Source organism: Schistocerca americana, chromosome 11, assembly GCF_021461395.2.
Source record: "Schistocerca americana isolate TAMUIC-IGC-003095 chromosome 11, iqSchAmer2.1, whole genome shotgun sequence".
Taxonomy (NCBI): Eukaryota; Metazoa; Arthropoda; class Insecta; order Orthoptera; family Acrididae; genus Schistocerca; species Schistocerca americana.
This window is the reverse complement of record NC_060129.1, coordinates 46189739-46211149: the sequence shown is the minus strand read 5'-3', so window position 1 is coordinate 46211149 and position 21411 is coordinate 46189739. Positions and strand designations below refer to the sequence as shown.

The following is a 21411-nucleotide window of genomic DNA, read 5'->3' as shown; positions in this document are numbered from 1 at the left end:
TTTTAGAATGAAATTTACGGACACTCGGCGCATGTTCAGATCTTCAGTTAAAATTGACTGAACTGCATAGAAACTTAAGTTACGCTCATCAGCCATCTCTCTCTCTAAGTTGCAAATTTTCACAACATTTTCATTTGTTTATGAGGTGGAAGGACGGCTGGACCGTGGTTCATCTTCAAATGATTCATTGCCATTTTTAAATCTGTCGAACCAGATAAAAACATTTGACTGGCTCATACAACTATCTTCAAAAGCTATTTTTAATAGTTTGTAAGTCTCAGAAGCCGATTTCCCGGTTTTAAAACAATATTTCAAACAAACTCGTCGCCCCGTTTTTACGTCCATTTTCACGCAGGCAGAATCCGGCAACGAGCTCTAACAGACCCGCACTCGACCAGCTGCCACGATGAACCGAATAAAGGAAACGCAGTTTCCAGTCAGAGGGCATTCGACGACAAGGCAAGGACTCGGTCCCCACCCTCCGTGTACCTGCCCGCGAGACCAGTTAGCAGTAGCGGATCCGTTCTTAAAACTTCACAGTCACATCTCGTACGAGGACAGCAAACGAGACGAAGTGCCGGACGGGCTCTTCGAGACTCACTTCCCTCGGTGCACTCCGGCAGATAGTACAGACCGAGAGTCGACCCCCGAGAGGTACTGCTTTACAGGTAATCGAAGGGAGAACTGGGAATCTGCCAGACAGTGCATCGATTTAAAATAAATCAAACGGGTTGTGGGAATGTTTCAACTGTCGAAGTCACCAGGCTCGGATGCAATCTTTCCAGCTGTCCTGCACCGAACAGGAATTAATGACACTGAGGTGACAAAAGTCCTGGGATACCTCCCAATATTGTGTGGGGCCTCCTATTGCTCGACTTAGTGCAGCTGCTAGACGTGGCACAGACTTGACGAGACGTCGGAAGACCCCTACAGAAATATTGAGCCGTACTGCCTCTATAACCTTCTGTAGTTGCGAAAGTGTTGCCGGTGCAGAATTTTGTGCACAAACTGAGCTCTCGATTATGTCTCATAAGTATTGAGTGGGATTGGTGTAGTGGCCAAACCGATCACTCAGATAGTCCTGTGTGTTCTTCAGTCGCGAACAGTTGTGGCTCGTTGATGTGATGTAGCGTCACGGGTAAACATTCGACACTGTTTGGGATCGCAAAGTCCGTGAATGGCTGAAAATGGTTTCAGCATAGCCAAACGTGACCATTTCCAGTCAGTGATCGGTTCAGTTGGGCCGGAGTACGCTGTCCGTTCCGTGTAAACACAGCCTACGCCATTACGGAGCCACTACCGGCATCCACAGTCCCTCGTCGGCAGTTTGGGTCCGTGGCACACTCGAATCCTACTGTCAGCTCTTACCAGCTGAAGTCTGGACTGAGCTGAGCAGGCCACGGTTTTCAAATCGTCTAGGGACCGATCGATACGGTCACGAGCCCGGGAGAGGCACTGCAGGTGATGTGCTTCTAGCAAAAGCACTCGCGTCAGTCGTCTGCTGCCGTAGCCTGTTAATGACGAATTTCACTGCACTGTTTTAACGGATACGTTTGTCGTATGTCTCCCATTGATTTCTGTGGTTATTTCACGTAGCATTGCTTGTGTGTTAGCACTGACATCTCTAAGTGAATGCTGCTGTGCATTAAGTGAAGGCTGTTCACCTGCATTGTCTGTGGTGACAGGTAATGCTGAAGTCTCATATTCTTGGTAAACTCTCGACACTGTGTATCTCGGAATATTGAATTCGCTATCGATTTCCAAAATGGAATGTCCCGTGCATCTATTTCCGACTACTCTCGTTGGAAACCTTTTCGTATGGATCACCTGGTACAAATGACAGCTCCGTCAATGCACTGCCCTTTTATACCTCGTGCACACGATACTATCGTCATCTGTATATGTGGGTATACGTGACTTTTCTCACCTGAGTGCAAATTCTCGTGTAGTGTGTTCAGGATCAGCCTAGTAGTAGGAATCATTTATAATGCTTGGAGGACAGTGGGGGTTGTTTCATTTCCAAAGGGAGAACTAATGATACCGAGGCTAAGGATATGAGACTTATCAGACTGTCCTCCTTTCTTCTAAGACACTTGAAAAACTCTTTAATGTGCGTGTTAGGGGAAAGAGGTTAATTGAGATAACTGACAGGCATATCCACCAGGTAGATTGTGTGGAACAACACTACACCAACTTCTTAGGAAGGTGGAAAAAGCTATAGACTTTCAGGAAATTGTTCTCTGGATATTGAGGGGATTTTAGCAATACGACACTCGAATCTGCGGTTATACTAGCAGAAGAGCACGGCACTGAGACCAGCGTATGAAGGTGGATTAGGACCGTGCTAAGAAGAAGAAAGATGGAAGCCATCGTGATGAATGAGATAATGGTGGTGCACACCACTAACAAGGATAGGTTTTGTTCCCACTGTTGTGGAACCTCGTGGTAATGAACTCGTGGAAGAATTAAGTACACAGATGATTTAGTCATAGTAATATTTGGCAGATTCGCCATACTATTATAACAGTGGCACAATGTGCAAAACTTGTGCAGAAAACAGGATCTAAGGGTCAGTCCCAAGAAAATGTACTCTACCCTATCTTCCTCCGTCGTCGGCGTTGTCGTTGTTGCCGTGAGGCACCGTTATACAGAGTGGAAAGGCGTGTCGATCTTAGAGCATGAGATATGGTAACCTTAAGTCATTGACAACTATCACGGTAGCACCTGATTCCAGAATAGCTGCAGTAGTTAGGATCTATGAACTACCCCCTCTTGACCAGGTCCCCAAAACTTAACTCGTAACGAGATCCCTTTGAAGCAAATTGTCATAAAGATAATCCATAAAGGCTTCGTACAACAATAAGAAATGTTACAGTTTATGGAATAATAACAGTACGACCAAACTGTCTGGTTTCTTCTGTTTTATTTAACGTAACTTTGTTCACAGTTTTATTTCGCATACACCACTCATTCACACCCTGATATGGAGTATATGCGAGTGCCTGAACCCTAACTCCCAAGTTCCATCGATGAACAGTTTTGGTTGATCGACACCAACTGTCAATGATAATGATACAGTATTTTGTAATTGACTCTTGCAGTTTAGCCATCGCCCTCCGTGAGTGTTTGTTAGGCATAAGACAATTACACACTTTTCTCTCCAGTCCGCTATTATTAAGAGTTCGCTTAAAAGTTAATGTTTTGCTCCTTTTCATAAATTGGAGCCAGCTCTCCGTGGTATAATAAAAAAAAAAAAACTGTCTCAATACCGCGTCCCTCGTGAGATGCGTATAGATTTATCCCGGAATTGACCGCCCTGTAGGTGTACTCAATTTAATGACCACACTTCGCTATCCGCAATTTCGTGCAACTAAATGTCCTTTTGTTACTCTGATTATACACTGTAGTTATTTAAAACTCACCCCTATATTTTTTCACAACGCACAATTAGCACTTCTTTACTTGTTTATTTCTAAGAGTAAACGAAAAAATGACACTGTATCATCGGCTTCATCGATATAAAGCAAAACACCTCAATATGCCCAATTTTACCTCTTCTTATAGGATCGGCTACCTTACTCATTAATTTACTACATATTATTTCCAATAACACTAAACAGGTATCGCCGTTATATTTTAATTGTATTCAAAAGCATATTATTATTATTATGACCGACCAAATCGTAACAAATCACGTGGCATGCGTTTTTGACGATAGCTTTACACTCGCCCAGCCTTTATTCGTGCAATATTATATATAAATATACAGACAGGACCAAAAAATTGATCTCTCTACCGTAACCAATAGAGGCAAATACGCTATTAGAGTTCGGTTACATCTATCTCGACTCGTATCGTTACAGTACCATCTGCGATGAAGTTTACACACAGTACATAAAGGAGTCTCAAACTCCTTGACAAGACTACTGGTTGGGGGGGGAGTAAAGTATTAAGGACAGTCGTGGATGCAGCACTATCGTAGACCCATCGTGTAATGAATATATGTTTCAATTCAAAAGATACACTTATGAGCACTAGAAGGGCCTGTCTGAAAAACTGGGGTCCAGTCCCCAGGAGCATGTACTGGATATGCACCATTGTAATAAGAACTACACTGATGAACAAAAACATGATGACTGTCTGTTTAATAGTGTGTCGGTCCACTACGCAATCACAATACAGCAGTGATTCTGCTTGATGCGGATTCCACAGGTCCTCGACAGGATTCCAGAAGTATGTGGCACCAGATGTCCCACACAGGTCAATAATTACTGCAAACCACAGGCGGTCAGCTGGTGATCGATATGTGTCGTAGTGGATAGAGATCGGGCACATTCGCTGACCGGGACGTCGATGCGAGTTCACTACAGTGCCCCCCGAACCACTGTAGTACGATTACGACCTCGCGACACACATTTATCCTGTCGGAAGATGTCATCGCCGTAGGGGGAGACTTCGAGCACAAAGTCGTGCAGGTGTCCCCAGTAATGTTCACACGATTCACTGCTGTCACGATTCCTTCGATTACTGTCACAGATCCCACGGGAGCACAACTCGGTGTACTCCGTAGCGTAACTCTGCCCTCACTGGCGTACTTCTGTGGTGTGGTGTGCGTTTCTTGCACGTATTCGCCCGGATGACGGCGTGTAAGACCCCGACCGTCGACCTGGTGTAACGAGAAAAGTGATTCGTTTGGAAGGTGACACGTTTCTATCAATCTGCGGTGAAAACTCAGTGGTGCTGTGCCCACTATAATCGTAACTGACAGTGTCATTGGGTCGACACAGGTACACGTAGAAATCGTTTGATGTGGAACTCCGTGTTCGACAGTGGCCTTTAAAGGGTGTGCTCTGAAACTAGCATTGTATTGTACTCTGTGATCAAATCTACCACAGATTGCTACCTATCCCGGATTACAGAATGGGGGATCCTCCGACCACTACATTTTGTGACGAAACGGGGCCGTCCACTACCGTACGGCATATTTCACTGTCCTTCAGCCAATTTCCGTCCGTCTTCACGACAGTAGTACACAGACAGGCGACCAGCTTTGCTTGTTTCAGAGGTTCTCATTTCCAGCCACAGCCCCACAACAGTGGGCCTTTTGCCAAAACCGTTTATATCGGTGGATTTCCGCATTTGTGGCTTGCATCTCCACTGTAATGACTGCCCATTTGCCTGTCTTGCACTTATATTCTTTCCCTACTGTGTCGTGTGCCTGCAAAACCACCAGGAGGTATTCAACCACGCAGTGGGCAGTGATCGTAATGTCTTGGCTCGTCCCTTTTCTTTTAGCTTTTATAGCAGAATGCTATAGTACTGTGGCACAAGGATTTCAAAGTTTACCAGGACTGGAGTCACATTCCTTCCAATAGCAAAAAAAAGATGTAATTGCATAGTTATTATTTGTGTGACATGGTTATTAAAACTTTGATTATTGCTGGTAAGCCAAACCTGTTCTCCAAGTGTATGACCACCTTTAAGCTTGGACAATATTTCAGTTATGGAGATGACAGCATTTGACTTATGCTGAAGTTGTCTTTGCACAGCACAGATCTTTGGCCAGATGACTTCCGTGGCATAGCATATTTTTATTGATGGCCACTGTGTAGAGTTATGAATAAATTTTGGAGAACAGTGTTAAGTAACTGTATGTCATCATTTTTGTACAACTAATGCAATGTAAGCCGTGCACATAGGAAGTTGTCTGGAAGCAGGAATATTACATGTAACATATTGAACTGGCATTTAGAGTGACATGTTGTGGGAGCACGTCGTGATGAAACAAATGTAATTTTTGTGTGTGTGTGTGTGTGTGTGTGTGTGTGTGTGTGTGTGTGTGAGAGAGAGAGAGAGAGAGAGAGAGAGTGGGGGGGGAGGGGAGAGAGAGAGTTGGCAAAGAAAAATGAAAAATGCATGATCTACATGTTAAAGCACTCCTGTTGTGAAGCTTAGTAGACACGTCCTGCATTGTTGAGACTCATTGCTGTAATTCTTTCTCTTGGACTCTTTAGGGCAGATTTCTTCGCCATGCCACGCGAAGAATCGTGTCGCTTCTAGTTTTGCTTCAAAGATGGCAGACAGCTGAAAGTTGATTCATCTGCTGTACTGCTGAAAGAAAATGCAGTTGCTGAAGTACTTTTTCAGAAAAAGTTTTACTTCAAGCATTAAAAATAAAACACCACATATTTTGGATTTGCATGTTCTTTTTACTATGCAGATTGATTATTTCAGATTGTAAGCCTCAATTCACACCTGACAATTTTGAAATGCAGATTTCTGCATCGTTGTGGTGTGACTGCTATGTTAAAACTCACAATGAAAAAAGCGAGCCAGCTTGGATTGGATCCCACAACCGTTTGGTTTGTAGCTACACGCACTGCTGCAAGACGACCACACCAGATGTAATTAGATCCCCCTTGCTGCATTTTCAAGGAACTGCTACTCTCTGGAGTTATGGTGGCTGTTTGCTAAGTGGCAGTGGCATCGTTTTCAAAACTTAACTTTTAACTCATCATAATTCAGATAAATGATGTGAAATACTTATAAATTATATAAAAAAATTTCCTTGTGAAACAGTGTATCTATTAGTGAAAACAGGATGAAAATCCATGCACAGTGTGTATACACCCCAGGAAAAACGCAGGAATTTTTCACCCAGGAAAAGCCAGGGAATGTTTTTAGAATTTTTCATTGTTTTAGTATGCAGTTAAATTCTTGTAATTTTGGCTTACAGGAACTGATAAAATATAAAGAAGAGAATAACACCAAATAAAACTTCAGTTACAAGAAAAATGTGCTCTTTACAACCACAAAACACAGTGTGCACACAAACGCCTGCAGACAGCAAAATGTGTCAAGGGCTTTTGGACAAAAACTGTGCAATACTTCATAACAACAAACTGCTTTCGATAAGCATCACATCACAACTGTATCCATTTCTAACAAGTCCCGAGAAAATATTGCGAACGGTTGTTTGAGGAGAGGTACTTTAAAAATAAATTTCCTTTTATGAAGGATGAAATATGTCGCTTGTGGAGAATGTACGCTGAATTTCTTAAACCACGCGGCATTGCACTCTCATTCAAAATTTAACACTGAGGACCAGCCACTTAGAAAAATTTTGAGACAGAAGACAAGCCATTTATGCCATTATATAAAATTTTACTGACACATTTGTGTTTGATATATCTTAAAGAGTAATGCACGTTAAAGAAAAAAGATGAAATTTGATGTTGGTTTTTCCTATTTATTTAATTTGTTCATAGATTACAAATTGTGCAGTATAATGATGGCAAAAAGTATAATTATCCTCGAAAAAGAGAACGAAGTGAGTTCTTTAGCAACTTCACACATAATTGGCTTTTCTGTGGAAAAGTGAAAGTGCTTGATGGAACATGTATTCAGCCAGGTAACCCGTGAAATGTTCAGTGCACAGCAGTGACATTCATAATCAAGCTTGTCAGAAATATTCAGCTGCTACAACTTAAGCTGTGCTGTTAGGATCCTGCCTAACCACATCTTTGAAAAACAGCAAAAAAATATTTGACAATGAATATTATATGTGAAAGCATAGCTTTTCTCGTACCTCTACTGTAAGTGTGTTAATTTAAACCATTAACTTTTCCTGTTTGTATGTTCACGCTAAACAGTGATGTTGCCATTGGCTGACTACATCAGGTGTCTCACGTGCCGAATATCTGCTGTCATTCACTGGCGATATCATGTGGTGTGAGATATGAGGGGCTGACAAAAACTTAGCGCAATCTCGATTTAAGTCCTTCAGAAGCTACCGAGCTGTATTTCGTGACATTTGTGTTTATCCTTTTCTAATACAAAAATATGTAGTGTAAATGTTGCCGCGCATCAAATATCTCTCCAGAGTGCATTGTTGTTTGCTGTTTTGTTTCCTAAAGTGCTGGGAAATTCTATGCTGGTGTACAAAACCTTCACCATTCAAGGGATTGAAAAGTTTTTCAGCTCTGAGGAAAAGTATAGCATCACTTAAGACAGGAAAAATTTTCCTTCACTGGGGGGGGTAGAGTATATTTTCACTAAAAAAAATGTATTTTTAACTAGGAAAAATCCAGGACTCCTCCCCCCCCCCCCTTCCCACTCCCCCCGTATACGTATACATCCTGAGATTAGCGTGTATATACAGACAGATGTGAGCAAGTGACTTCAATTTATATATGTAGAGATGTAGTAGTTGTGAACTAGGAGCTTGCCTGTAGTCAGAGAAAGCACCAAATGATACAGGTCCTTTTCAACAGGGCTGCATTTCTTCTACCGCAAGAGGGAGTACCCCATCCCGTGGTTCATGAACCGGCGCTGGCAGGAGACTCACTACATCCACGTGCACCGCGGCCAGGCGGTGCGCAAGTTCCTGCTCCGCTACCGCGAGAGGCTGTGGCTTGCCAAGAGGAAGCAGAGGACGTACGTAAAGTAGAATAGAGTGTGTGTGGTGTGCTTTTACTGATGTACAGGGACAGGTGTTTTGCGTTTAAGACATTTCTGCTGCTAATACTGATTTTATAAAGCCGCATTCGTGCTGCTACTGGAAATATTAGGTCGGTGCAAAAGTTCGTAGTGTTTTGCATGTTGGTTTTCCTGTTGCTGTGGGTTTATTTATCAATTGTCATTTTTTATTTTTAGTTCACTGTTGCTATCTGAGTTTACATTTTGTCATTCAGAAGTAGTGAGTGGAGCTGTGGACACTAGAAAATGGAGTGCCAAGTGGAGAAATCGGAATGTTTCAAACACAGTCTCCTGTTTGAGGTCAGTAGAGGGGTGACGGCAGCAGAGGCAGCCAGAAACACTTGCGCCGTGTACGGAGGTAATGTCATAGGACAGAGTACAGAAAGAAAATGGTTTTATGATTTTTAGGAGGACTGTTTTGACATTAGTGACTTTCCGCATTCAACCAAGTTTGACTAATACCATTTAAACGCATTAATCCACAATGATCCACATCATTGTACTCGAGACCTGGCAAAGTTGATGAACTGTGAACATTCCACCACCGTGCGACACTTGGGTGCAATGGGGAAGGTTCTGAGCAGAAATCAAAAAAATTAGCAGGTGGCTATATGTACGAGGGCAGCTCAATAAGTAATGCAACACATTTTTTTTCTGAAACAGGGGTTGTTTTATTCAGCATTGAAATACACCAGGTTATTCCCCAATCTTTTAGCTACAAAACACTATTTTTCAACGTAATCTCCATTCAATGCTACGGCCTTACGCCACCCCGAAATGAGGGCCTGTATGCCTGCACGGTACCATTCCACTGGTCAATGTCGGAGCCAACGTCGTACTGCATCAATAACTTCTTCATCATCCGCGTAGTGCCTCCCACGGATTGTGTCCTTCATTGGGCCAAACATGTGGAAATCCGACGGTGCGAGATCGGGGCTGTAGGGAGCATGAGGAAGAACAGTCCACTGAAGTTTTGTGAGGTCCTCTCGGGTGCGAAGACTTGTGTGAGGTCTTGCGTTGTCATGAAGAAGGAGAAGTTCGTTCAGATTTTTGTGCCTACGAACACGCTGAAGTCGTTTCTTCAATTTCTGAAGAGTAGCACAATACACTTCAGAGTTGATCGTTTGACCATGGGGAAGGACATCGAACAGAATAACACCTTCAGCGTCCCAGAAGACTGTAACCATGACTTTACCGGCTGAGGGTATGGCTTTAAACTTTTTCTTGGTAGGGGAGTGGGTGTGGCGCCACTCCATTGATTGCCGTTTTGTTTCAGGTTCGAAGTGATGAACCCATGTTTCATCGCCTGTAACAATCTTTGACAAGAAATTGTCACCCTCAGCCACATGACGAGCAAGCAATTCCGCACAGATGGTTCTCCTTTGCTCTTTATGGTGTTCGGTTAGACAACGAGGGACCCAGCGGGAACAAACCTTTGAATATCCCAACAGGTGAACAATTGTGACAGCACTACCAACAGAGATGTCAAGTTGAGCACTGAGTTGTTTGATGGTGATCCGTCGATCATCTCGAACGAGTGTGTTCGCACGCTTCGCCATTGCAGGAGTCACAGCTGTGCACGGCCGGCCCGCACGCGGGAGATCAGACAGTCTTGCTTGACCTTGCGGCGATGATGACACACGCTTTGCCCAACGACTCACCGTGCTTTTGTCCACTGCCAGATCACCGTAGACATTCTGCAAGCGCCTATGAATATCTGAGATGCCCTGGTTTTCCGCCAAAAGAAACTCGACCACTGCCCGTTGTTTGCAACGCACATCCGTTACAGATGCCATTTTAACAGCTCCGTACAGCGCTGCCACCTGTCGGAAGTCAATGAAACTATACGAAACGAAGCGGGAATGTTTGAAAATATTCCACAAGAAATTTCCGGTTTTTTCAACCAAAATTGGCCGAGAAAAAAAATGTGTTGCATTACTTATTGAACTGCCCTCGTATATCTCTGTTTGCTTACCATCAATTGAGTCGTGAACAACACTGACCATTTCAATTCTGTATTGATACCGGTGGTGAGAAACGGTGCCTATATAAAATGGTGTTTTTATGTTAACATAAGGAAAAGTCAAGACTGGTCGAGCCCAAATAAAGCGGCAACTCCCTGTGCAGATATCTGTATGCATCCACAAAAGATAAGGTTCTGCATCTGGTGGAATGGCAAGGTGTGTACTACGAATCCTTCCCTGAAGTGTAACCATTACAAACAGTGGCCAGGAAGATTGCTTGAAGTGATGCTACTCCACAATAACACCTGCCCATATTCTGCTAGGTTGACAAAAACGCTATACAGGAATTGGGTTGGGAAGTCATTCTGCACCAACCTTAATTACCTGATCTTGTACCCTTAGATTTTCACCTTTTCTGTCGAATTACTTTCGAGGAACTTCCTTTCTGGACGAAAATGAGCTCAAAACGTCACTCGATGTGAATGGAAAAGTTACCCCAGCAGACCATTGTAAGTAGTTAAGAAGAATATATTATTGGTGGCCAAAGAGTCTAATATGCGTACCTGTTGTGTTTATTAAACTTACAGAAGAATGCTACAATCTTATGTGCCAACTTAATATGTTGTTCAGGCAAACATGTTTCTTGTTATATTTGCAACAAGTTTGAAATATTGTTTGTTGTTAACATTTTGAGGTCCACCCACTTAGAAAAACTTCAAGCCCTGAGAACCAATCATTTATGCTTTTATTTAAAATGTTACTGACACAGTTGTACTCGATATATCTCATAAGGTAATTCACACTGAAAGGTACCAAGTTTCTAGGTTTATTTTTCATATCTATTTTAGTTATGTGATAAATTGCAAATTTTACAATAATAACAGAAATTTTAATCATATTTCCTTAAAAAAAAGTGTGGGGAGAGCTCCCAAGCAATCTCACATGTGGCCAACTTTTGCATGGAAAAATCTGAACCGTTCTGATACGCAGAGAGGTACATTGCCATAAGGGCAATACCAGCTTGTTTTGCCAGTAGAATGTTGCTTTTTCTCCAAACAAAGCTCAGAAACCTGTGTCGGATGCTGTTTTGTCATGAGATTAGTCTGTAAGAAAGACAAGATTCAGCTAAATACAACAGAAGTACATTGTTATCACAGTTGGAGTGTCTGCAGCAGCAATATTATGGGTAAAAAGTTGTAGCAGACTGCAGCTTACTGAAATATGAACATTCTTCAGAATCTTTCCCCACACATATATGTCCCTAAGGTTTAGATTTATTGAATTCTTCCTCTGGAGCTTCCAGCTACTTCTTTGTAAATATTTCTAAAGTTGGCAGCAGAAGGGAGCACCAGTTGAGGTTACAGATATCGAGAGGTCTGTGCTTTGTTGTCGTACAAAACTGGTCCAACTTTTGAGTGACAGTTGGGTCTTTGTCCACAGTGGTGGGAAACATTTCTCGTGGTTTACTCACACTGTCTGCATTTTTCTTTCTCTTATGGCAAGTGAAAGAGAGGGAGATATAGCCAGAGGGATTTATGTGTGTGTGTGTGTGTGTGTGTGTGTGTGTGTGTGTGTGTGAGATAAATCTCTGCCCTTGAAAATTTCCTTCCTCGATACCTCCCCTGTGTTACCACAGATGACATGTCACTGACTTCATTTGTACTAAGACTGCAGTACGCATGAGGTGTCTATTTGCTTCCACCGTCCTTAGTGAACTGCATAAGTTCTGAATAAAACAATGGAAAATTCAGGATGGAATGTAACAGTATAAAGAAACGGATACTTGCTGCTCACCATATAGTGGAGATGCTGAGTCGCTGAATTGGCAACTATCCTTTTCGTTATATTGTTAAGTTCTGAATAATGTTCACCAACCTGCAGTCTTCTATAGTTGTTATCCCCTCACAGAAAACAGCACGTAGGTCATGAGTCCATTATCTTGAGGCTGTAACAAACTGTCAGCGAGGAACTGGTTGTGCATAAATAATTAAATTGTGAATTGATTTGTTTAAACGGTATGCCACTCACTTTTTATTAGCAGAATACAAGAAACTGCACAATTATAGTCCACTTTATAACTCACAAATAATTTCCATTCTCCATACTTTTACAGAGAATAAGCAAAATAATGAACTGTGTGTTTGATAGTGATTATTTAAACTAGTTCTCAGTTACATGTTCCAAAACAAGAGTTTGCTAATTAAGTTCTTAACCAATACTGATCGTAGCAGATAACATGTCTGTCCTTAGAGACTGACAGTTGAGCTCTGATCTGACAGCTGAACCACTTCGCCCGCCACCCAAATTAGGTGCCATCCGAATATCACCAAAGTACTTTGTCTGAAGTAACTGTTTATTGTTCAGCTGGTAATTAACACTTATGAAATAATGAAATGATATCCTGCTATTGAGAGATGCTATAGAAAAGCAGGTTACTTCAATGTTATGGTTTTGTAATATTTATCACAGAAGTTTATCATTTTGGTGCACTGCTTTAGAATGCAACTGCCAGTCACAGTAAAGGACCACAATTTATGTGGTCTTTGTCACTATACACATACCGAACAAACCATCTGTTGCTGGTCCCTCATATTGTATTATGCCATCTACCCACTGTAGCCTTCTCAGCTGCTCTAAAGAGAACTTCTTGTAGCTGAATATGATGGCTGTAAAGTCAGAAATGTTACACTCTTAATTTGTCTGCTGCAGTATGTCTAGTGATGATGAACTGTACAAGGTGTACATAAAGTCTGGGAACACTTTCAATTATTTATTGCACAAGAACCAAACATTGTAAAGATATCATACATACAGTAAAACCTCTTTTTAACGAATCTCAGGGGACCAAAAAATTTCTTCCTTTAAATAGGGTTTTCCTTAAATAAGGGTTTAGGTCAAAATGCACCAAATAAGTGTTCCAAAATCAAAATTGGAACTAGGCTATTTAAGCCATATAACTCCTCCATAATCACAAACTCACCTTTTGCTGCATACAAAAATAGTGAACATGCTCCACACTTTCATTGTCCACAGATGCACTTTCTCCACTTACAATTTGGGTTGAGAGATAGTGACGTTTTTTAAAACTATCTAGCCAGCCGTTAGATGCACTGAAGTTCTCATATCCCATCCTCAGTGCAATTTCTGGCGCCTTCTCACGCAACAGATTCCCACCTATGGGAACTCTTATTCCCTGAAGCCAGTCTAAAAGAGCAGTTTCCACGGCTTTGAAAGACGACTCACGAATATTCTTGCTTTTTGATGAACATGAACCGTGTGCTTTTAAATTTAATAAAGACTCCTTATTTTTTATTATTCCACACAAAGATGATGGCGCCAAATCGTACTAATTTGCAACGTCGCATAATTTCATACAGGTATTGCGATTCTCTTCAAAATCCCGAATAATTGTGTTTCCGCTGTATCTCGATAACTTCACAACTATTGATACGAGACCAATATCCGAACGCTAACACGGACATCGATTTTGAGAATGCAAATGATCAAAGCCTAACGTTACGATTTATTGTCGGAAAACAATTAGTGCAGCTGCAGACCATATTTTAATTTGCGAATTGTAACACACTTATTCCTTAAAAGCGGGATTTAAAAGAAAGCGCGATTCGTTAAAACCGAATTTCAGGAATATTGTTTTTATGGCGTTATCGCCGGGACCAGCGAAAATATTCCTTAAACGCGCGTCATGATTTATTGTCGGAAAACAATTAGTGCAGCTGCAGACCATATTTTAATTTGCGAATTGTAACACACTTATTCCTTAAAAGCGGGATTTAAAAGAAAGCGCGATTCGTTAAAACCGAATTTCAGGAATATTGTTTTTATGGCGTTATCGCCGGGACCAGCGAAAATATTCCTTAAACGCGCGTCATTTAATACGGGGTTTTACTGTATGCCATTGTGAAGAGAAATCCTGAAAGTTTTTTTCATGTATACCGCCACAGTGTAGTTTGATAATTTGCCAATTAGCGCTAGTCGCCAACATGGCGAGTTCAGGTGCGGAGCGAGCTTTCTGTGTGTCTGACTTCGATAAAAACAAGTGTGCCACAGCTGCTCGACGTATGTTTAGAACCGAGTACGGTAAGAAGCCACCGACAAGGAAGGCCATTTACCACTGGCACAACAAATTCGTTGCCCGGCAAAGAGAAGCGGATGTCCCAGTGTGAGTAAAGTGAATGTGCGGCGTGTACGAGAGACATTCGTAAGGAGTCCAAGGAAATCGGCGTGTCGTACCTCCCGTGAACTCGAAATGGCCCCAGTGACAATGTGGAAAGTCCTGTGATGGAAGCTGTCTGTGGAACCATTCAAATTGGAGCTGGTGCAGAAGCTCAGTGACTACGGGAAGCGACTGCCACAGTCGACGACGCCGTGGCGGGACGGGTATGGCACGAATTCGATTACCGTATTGACGTCTGCCGGGTCACTCGTGGTTCGCATATCGAATGTTTGCAAAAAAAGAAAAAAAAAACTTTCAGAGTTTCTCTTCAAAATGCAATGTGTATGACATCTGTTCAATGTTTAGTTCTTGCGCAATAAATAATTGAAATTGTTCTCGGACTTTATGTACACTGTGTATTAACACATGGCACTGCACTCTTAAAGCTAAAAGATTTACATAAATGAAGACAGAGGCATAGTTGTTAGTGGTGGATGTGAAAACATGTTAAAGAACCAACTTCAGTGAGACGTCAAGGAACACACACGACCGTCTGCATCTCTCTCGTGTAAGGATCATGAAGGTCAGATTACACCAATTCAGGGTGTATATGATCCGGGAAATACCCGGGAATTTTTTCATCCGGGAGAAAACCGGGAATTTTTTAGAATTCCGGGAATTTTTCATTGTTTTGGTTTTCAGTTAAGATTTTGTAATTTTGACTGGTAAGAACCGATACTCTAACAAAGGATATTACTGTATCCCACTACTGCAGAATAATACTGCAGCATTAAAACATGAACGAGAGAAAAAAAGAAAATAAAACTTAAATTGCGAAGGAAATGCGCCATATAAAATAACACAGTGCTCGAACAAGCGTCTTCCAACAGCAAAATGTGTCAAAGGCTTTTGGAAGACTATGCAATGCTTCATAACAACAAATTGCCTCCGATGAGCGTGACGTCACAACTGTTTACATCGAGGCCTACGTGTTTACATTAGCCTCAATCAGTTACGAGCGGGCTCGGGCACGCGCGCAGTTGAGTGGCGTATGAGTAGTACCTTCTCCCGCTTCTGGCTACAGAAATGTGGCTGTTGGCTGTGTAAGCAGCAACCAGCCACGTGGTACCCGCAAAAATTTTACTGGCGCTGCCCGAGCTGCCAGATTCACCCGTGCGCAGCAGGCCCGGATCTAGTGTGGGAGGGAGGGCAAACCGGGGTATCTAACCGGGCGGCAATTTCGGGGGAGGGGGCAAATTCATATTCTTGTGGAAAAAAAGCTTGTTTCACAAAGCACCTAGCATCCAGCGCACGTCGGTCTATCGATTATTCGTATGATTTTGAAACGCACCTCTGCTGATTTTTGAACACATTCTAAGTTGATTTCTGAATGAATTATAAGTTGAATGCGTGCATAGTGTTCGTGATGTCTCTGCCAGAGGAATCCTCATCACATCTAGAAACAAACTTTCCTGCAGACAAAACAGGACGGGGCTATAAGAGCTGAGCGGAATAAAAGCCGAACCGGTGAATGCCAACTGCTGCTTGTTTATGTGGTTGATTTGGTTTGCGAATGTTCAGCGTTGTTATAATTACTAGCGAAATCCATAGATTCAGACTACCAGAGTGGAAATAAACGACTAACAGGAATAACAGGTAAGAAAGATTACGTATTATCTTCTCGGTGTATCCAAGAAAGTGAAATTTTGACAAAAAACTTTTGGCCAGATCGCTACACTAGACAGGGCCAGTTGAAGCCCCTGTGTGTTTAATTTCCACTGTCCTGAAATATTTTGATGCCATCCATTACAAAATATCTATGTTTGAGTTCCACAGCGAAATGCAGTGACGTGCCGTATAAGAATATTGTTTGAAGAGGCGTGGCACTGCACTGCGCACTTAAGACCAATACCGTGTCGTAAATTTCGTCGAAGATATATGTTTTATGTATCAGACTCTTAAGAAAGATGTGCGCTACAAAATGAACTTATTTAAATTTTTGACGGCAGTCAATTTATTTGAAACGAAGTATTTAATTCCACACAGTTGGCTAGTTTCAACTGGTCGCTGCATTTCAAGTGTACGTTTTCATCTTCTAGCACATATGGCATTATGCCATAATAAAGATCCAAACATGAGATAATACAGTACCTGTACTCCAAGAAAATTTGCGCCTCGAAAATCACATTGAAAAGCTTCATATCAGTTCGAGGCCTACGTCATTGGGAATCTTGGCATTCGAATGTGCACTGTAAGGTGAACTATGCATTTTAGTATGGTTCACGAAATTCCGACGCTCTTGGAGTATCCTCTTACGTTTTGTTTCTTTTATGACATAATGGAAGATCTCCTAATATTTTACACGTACGAACATACGGGCTTCCTACTAGCTGCGCCAGTGCGGTGACGCCTCTTATCTGGCGCTCTCTGGCGACTGCCGAAATGAATCTATTTATGACAGGTCGCGGGAAAATATTGCGAATTGTTGTTCGAAAATCGTTATTTTCAAAGTAAATTTCCTATGAACTATGTGATCGAGTTTATGATGAATTTCTTAAATCTCGGAGCGTTCTCTCTCCTTTAAAAATCAACTCTTGGATGACGAGCCATTTAGAAGAATTTCGAGCCCAGAAGATCAAAGATGTATGTCGGTATTAAAAAATTTACTGGCATATTTGTGTGATGTATCTTAAAGTGTAACATGCGCTAAACAGATCAACATTATATGTGAAAGCTTAGCCTCTCTTGTTGCTTATTAATCTTAGAGACTAATATTATATGCGAAAGCTTTGCTTTTCTTGTAGCAACACTATGTACATTAATTTAAACCATTAACTTTTCCTGTTGGTGGAATTCGAATTTATACTTTCGTAACGCGAAAGCGTACATGTTGCTGCACATCAAAGATCTTTCCAAAATGTGTTTTTCCCCTGAGTTTCGTTCTCTAAAGTGTCGAGAAATACTACGCTGCTATATAAAACCATATCCATTCAAAGGATAAGTTTTACAGTTCAGAGGGAAAGTATGCTGTCACGTAACACGGAAAAAGTGTATTTTCACCCGGGAGAAAATGTATTTTTCACTGGGAGATCCGGGAAAAATCTGGGAAATTTTTTTCACTTGTCCGCGGTTTCCCCCCCCCCCCCCCCCCCCCATCAGTCTACTGACTGGTTTGATGCGGCCCGCCACGAATTCCTTTCCTGTGCTAACCTCTTCATCTCAGAGTAGCACTTGCAACCCACGTCCTCAATTATTTGCTTGACGTATTCCAATCTCTATCTTCCTCTACAGTTTTTGCCCTCTACAGCTCCCTCTAGTACCATGGAAGTCATTCCCTCATGTCTTAGCAGATATCCTATCATCCTGTCCCTTCTTCTTATCAGTGTTTTCCACATATTCCTTTCCTCTCCGATTCTGCGTAGAACCTCCTCATTCCTTACCTTATCAGTCCACCTAATTTTCAACATTCGTCTATAGCACCACATCTCAAATGCTTCGATTCTCTTCTCTTCCAGTTTTCCCACAGTCCATGTTTCACTACCATACAATGCTGTACTCCAGACGTACATCCTCAGAAATTTCTTCCTCAAATTAAGCCCGGTATTTGATATTTCTCTTGGCCAGAAATTGCTTTTTTGCCATAGCGAGTCTGCTTTTGATGTGCTCCTTGCTCCGTCCGTCATTGGTTATTTTACTGCCTAGGTAGCAGAATTCCTTAACTTCATTGACTTCGTGACCATCAATCCTGATGTTAAGTTTCTCGCTGTTCTCATTTCTACTACTTCTCATTACCTTCGTCTTTCTCCGATTCACTCTCAAACCATAGTGTGTACTCATTAGACTGTTCATTCCGTTCAGCAGATCATTTAATTCTTCTTCACTTTCACTCAGGATAGCAATATCATCAGCGAATCGTATCATTGATATCCTTTCACCTTGTATTTTAATTCCACTCCTGAACCTTTCTTTTATTTCCATCACTGCTTCCTCGATGTACAGATTGAAGAGTAGGGGCGAAAGGCTACAGCCTTGTCTTGCATCCTTCTTAATACGAACACTTCGTTCTTGATCGTCCACTCTTATTATTCCCTCTTGGTTGTTGTACATATTGTATATGACCCGTCTCTCCCTATAGCTTACCCCTACTTTTTCAGAATCTCGAACAGCTTGCACCATTTTATATTGTCAAACGCTTTTTCCAGGTCGACAAATCCTGTGAAAGTGTCTTGATTTTTCTTTAGCCTTGTTTCCGTTATTAGCCGTAACGCCAGAATTGCCTCTCTCGTCCGTTTACTTTTCCTAAAGCCAAACTGATCGTCACCTAGCGCATTCTCAATTTTCTTTTCCGTTCTTCTGTATATTATTCTTGTACGCAACTTCGATGCATGAGCTGTTAAGCTGATTGTGCGATAATTCTTGCACTTGTCAGCTCTTGCCGTCTTCGGAATTGTGTGGATGATGCTTTTCCGAAAGTCAGATGGTATGTCGCCAGGCTCATATATTCTACACACCAATGTGAATAGTCGTTTTGTTGCCACTTCCCCCAATGATTTTAGAAATTCTGATGGAATATTATCTATCCCTTATTTGACCATAAGTCCTCCAAAGCTCTTTTAAATTCCGATTCTAATACTGGATCCCCTATCTCTTCTAAATCGACTCCTGTTTCTTCTTCTATCACATCAGACAAATTTTCACCCTCATAGAGGCTTTCAATGTATTCTTTCCACCTATCTGCTCTCTCCTCTGCATTTAACAGTGGAATTCCCGTTGCACTCTTAATGTTACCACCGTTGCTTTTAATGTCACCAAAGGTTGTTTTGACTTTTCTGTATGCTGAGTCTGTCCTTCCGACAATCATATCTTTTTCGATGTCTTCACATTTTTCCTGCAGCCATTTCGTCTTAGCTTCCCTGCACTTCCTATTTATTTCATTCCTCAGCGACTTGTATTTCTGTATTCCTGATTTTCCCGGAACATGTTTGTACTTCCTCCTTTCATCAATCAACTGAAGTATTTCTTCTGTTACCCATGGTTTCTTCGCAGCTACCTTCTTTGTACCTATGTTTTCCTTCCCAACTTCTGTGATGGCCCTTTTTAGAGATGTCCATTCCTCTTCAACTGTACTGCCTACTGCGCTATTCCTTATTGCTGTATCTATAGCGTTAGAGAACTTCAAACGTATCTCGTCTTTCCTTAGTACTTCCGTATCCCACTTCTTTGCGTATTGATTCTTCCTGACTAATGTCTTGAACTTCAGCCTACTCTTCATCACTACTATATTGTGATCTAGTCTATATCTGCTCCTGGGTATGCCTTACAATCCAGTATCTGATTTCGGAATCTCTGTCTGACCATGATTGTAATCTAATTGAAATCTTCCCGTATCTCCCAGCCTTTTCCAAGTATACCACCTCCTCTTGTGATTCTTGAACAGGGTATTCGCTATTACTAGCTGAAACTTGTTACAGAACTCAATTAGTCTTTCTCCTCTTTCATTCCTGTCCCAAGCCCATATTCTCCTGTATCCTTTTCTTCTACTCCTTCCCCTACAACTGCATTCCAGTCGCCCATGACTATCAGATTTTCGTCCCCCTTTACATACTGCATTGCCCTTTCAATATCCTCATACACTTTATCTATCTGTTCATCTTCAGCTTGCGACGTCGGCATGTATACCTGAACTATCGTTGTCGGTGTTGGTCTGCTGTCGATTCTGATTACAACAACCCGGTCACTGAACTGTTCACAGTAACACACCCTCTGCCCTACCTTCCTATTCATAACGAATGCTGCACCTGTTATACCATTTTCTGCTGCTGTTGATATTACCCGATACTCATCTGACCAGAAATCCTTGTCTTCCTACCACTACACTTCACTGACCCCTACTATATCTAGATTGAGCCTTTGCATTTCCCTTTTCAGATTTTCCAGTTTCCCTACCACGTTCAAGCTTCTGACATTCCACGCCCCGACTCGTAGAACGTTATCCTTTCGTTGATTATTCAATCTTTTTCTCATGGTAACCTCCCCCTTGGCAGTCCCCTCCCGGAGATCCGAATGGGGGACTATTCCGGAATCTTTTGCCAATGGAGAGATCATCATGACACTTCTTCAATTACAGGCCACATGTCCTGTGGATATACGTTATGTGTCTTTAATGCAGTGGTTTCCATTGCCTTCTGCATCCTCATGTCGTTGATCATTGCTGATTCTTCCGCCTTTAGGGGCAATTTCCCACCCCTAGGACAAGAGAGTGCCCTGAACCTCTATCCGCTCCTCTGCCCTCTTTGACGAGGTCGTTGGCAGAATGAGGCTGACTTCTTATGCCGGAAGTCTTTCGGCCGCCAATGCTGATTATTTATCAAAATTTAGGCCGTGGCGGGGATCAAACCCGGGACCGAAGACTTTTTTGATTAAGAATCAAAGATGCTACCCCTAGACCACGGGTCACCCTTGTCTGCGTATACACCCTGGAATTACAGCATTCGAGCAGTCTGTCCTGAATGGAAAGGGGAAAGAGCCCTAATAACTGGTACGATGGGAAGGTCCCTCTGCCATGCACTTCAGTTTTTTGCAGAGTATAGATGTAGATGTGGTTTTCTGTAACTTTTTGGCATGTCATCCGTGGATTTTAAAACTTTGACAAGTAGGATAGAACCATATATTTCTATGTCTACATCTACATCTATACTCTGCAAACCACTATGTGCACAGCAGAGGGTACATCCCATTGTACCAGTTATTATTAGGGTTTTTTCCCCATTCCATTCACATATGGAGTGCAGAAGA

The 21411-nt window shown here is 42.0% G+C and overlaps 1 protein-coding gene across 1 annotated transcript in view; it reads left to right on the top strand.

Annotated features, from left to right (window-relative positions):
* Window positions 1-21411, top strand: part of LOC124554001 (39S ribosomal protein L47, mitochondrial) — a 66126-nt gene that overhangs the window by 34968 nt on the left and 9747 nt on the right. The window contains exon 5 of the mRNA XM_047128020.1: window positions 8274-8436. Coding sequence (XP_046983976.1) covers window positions 8274-8436 — 163 coding nt within the window. The remainder of the gene's footprint in view (window positions 1-8273; window positions 8437-21411) is intronic.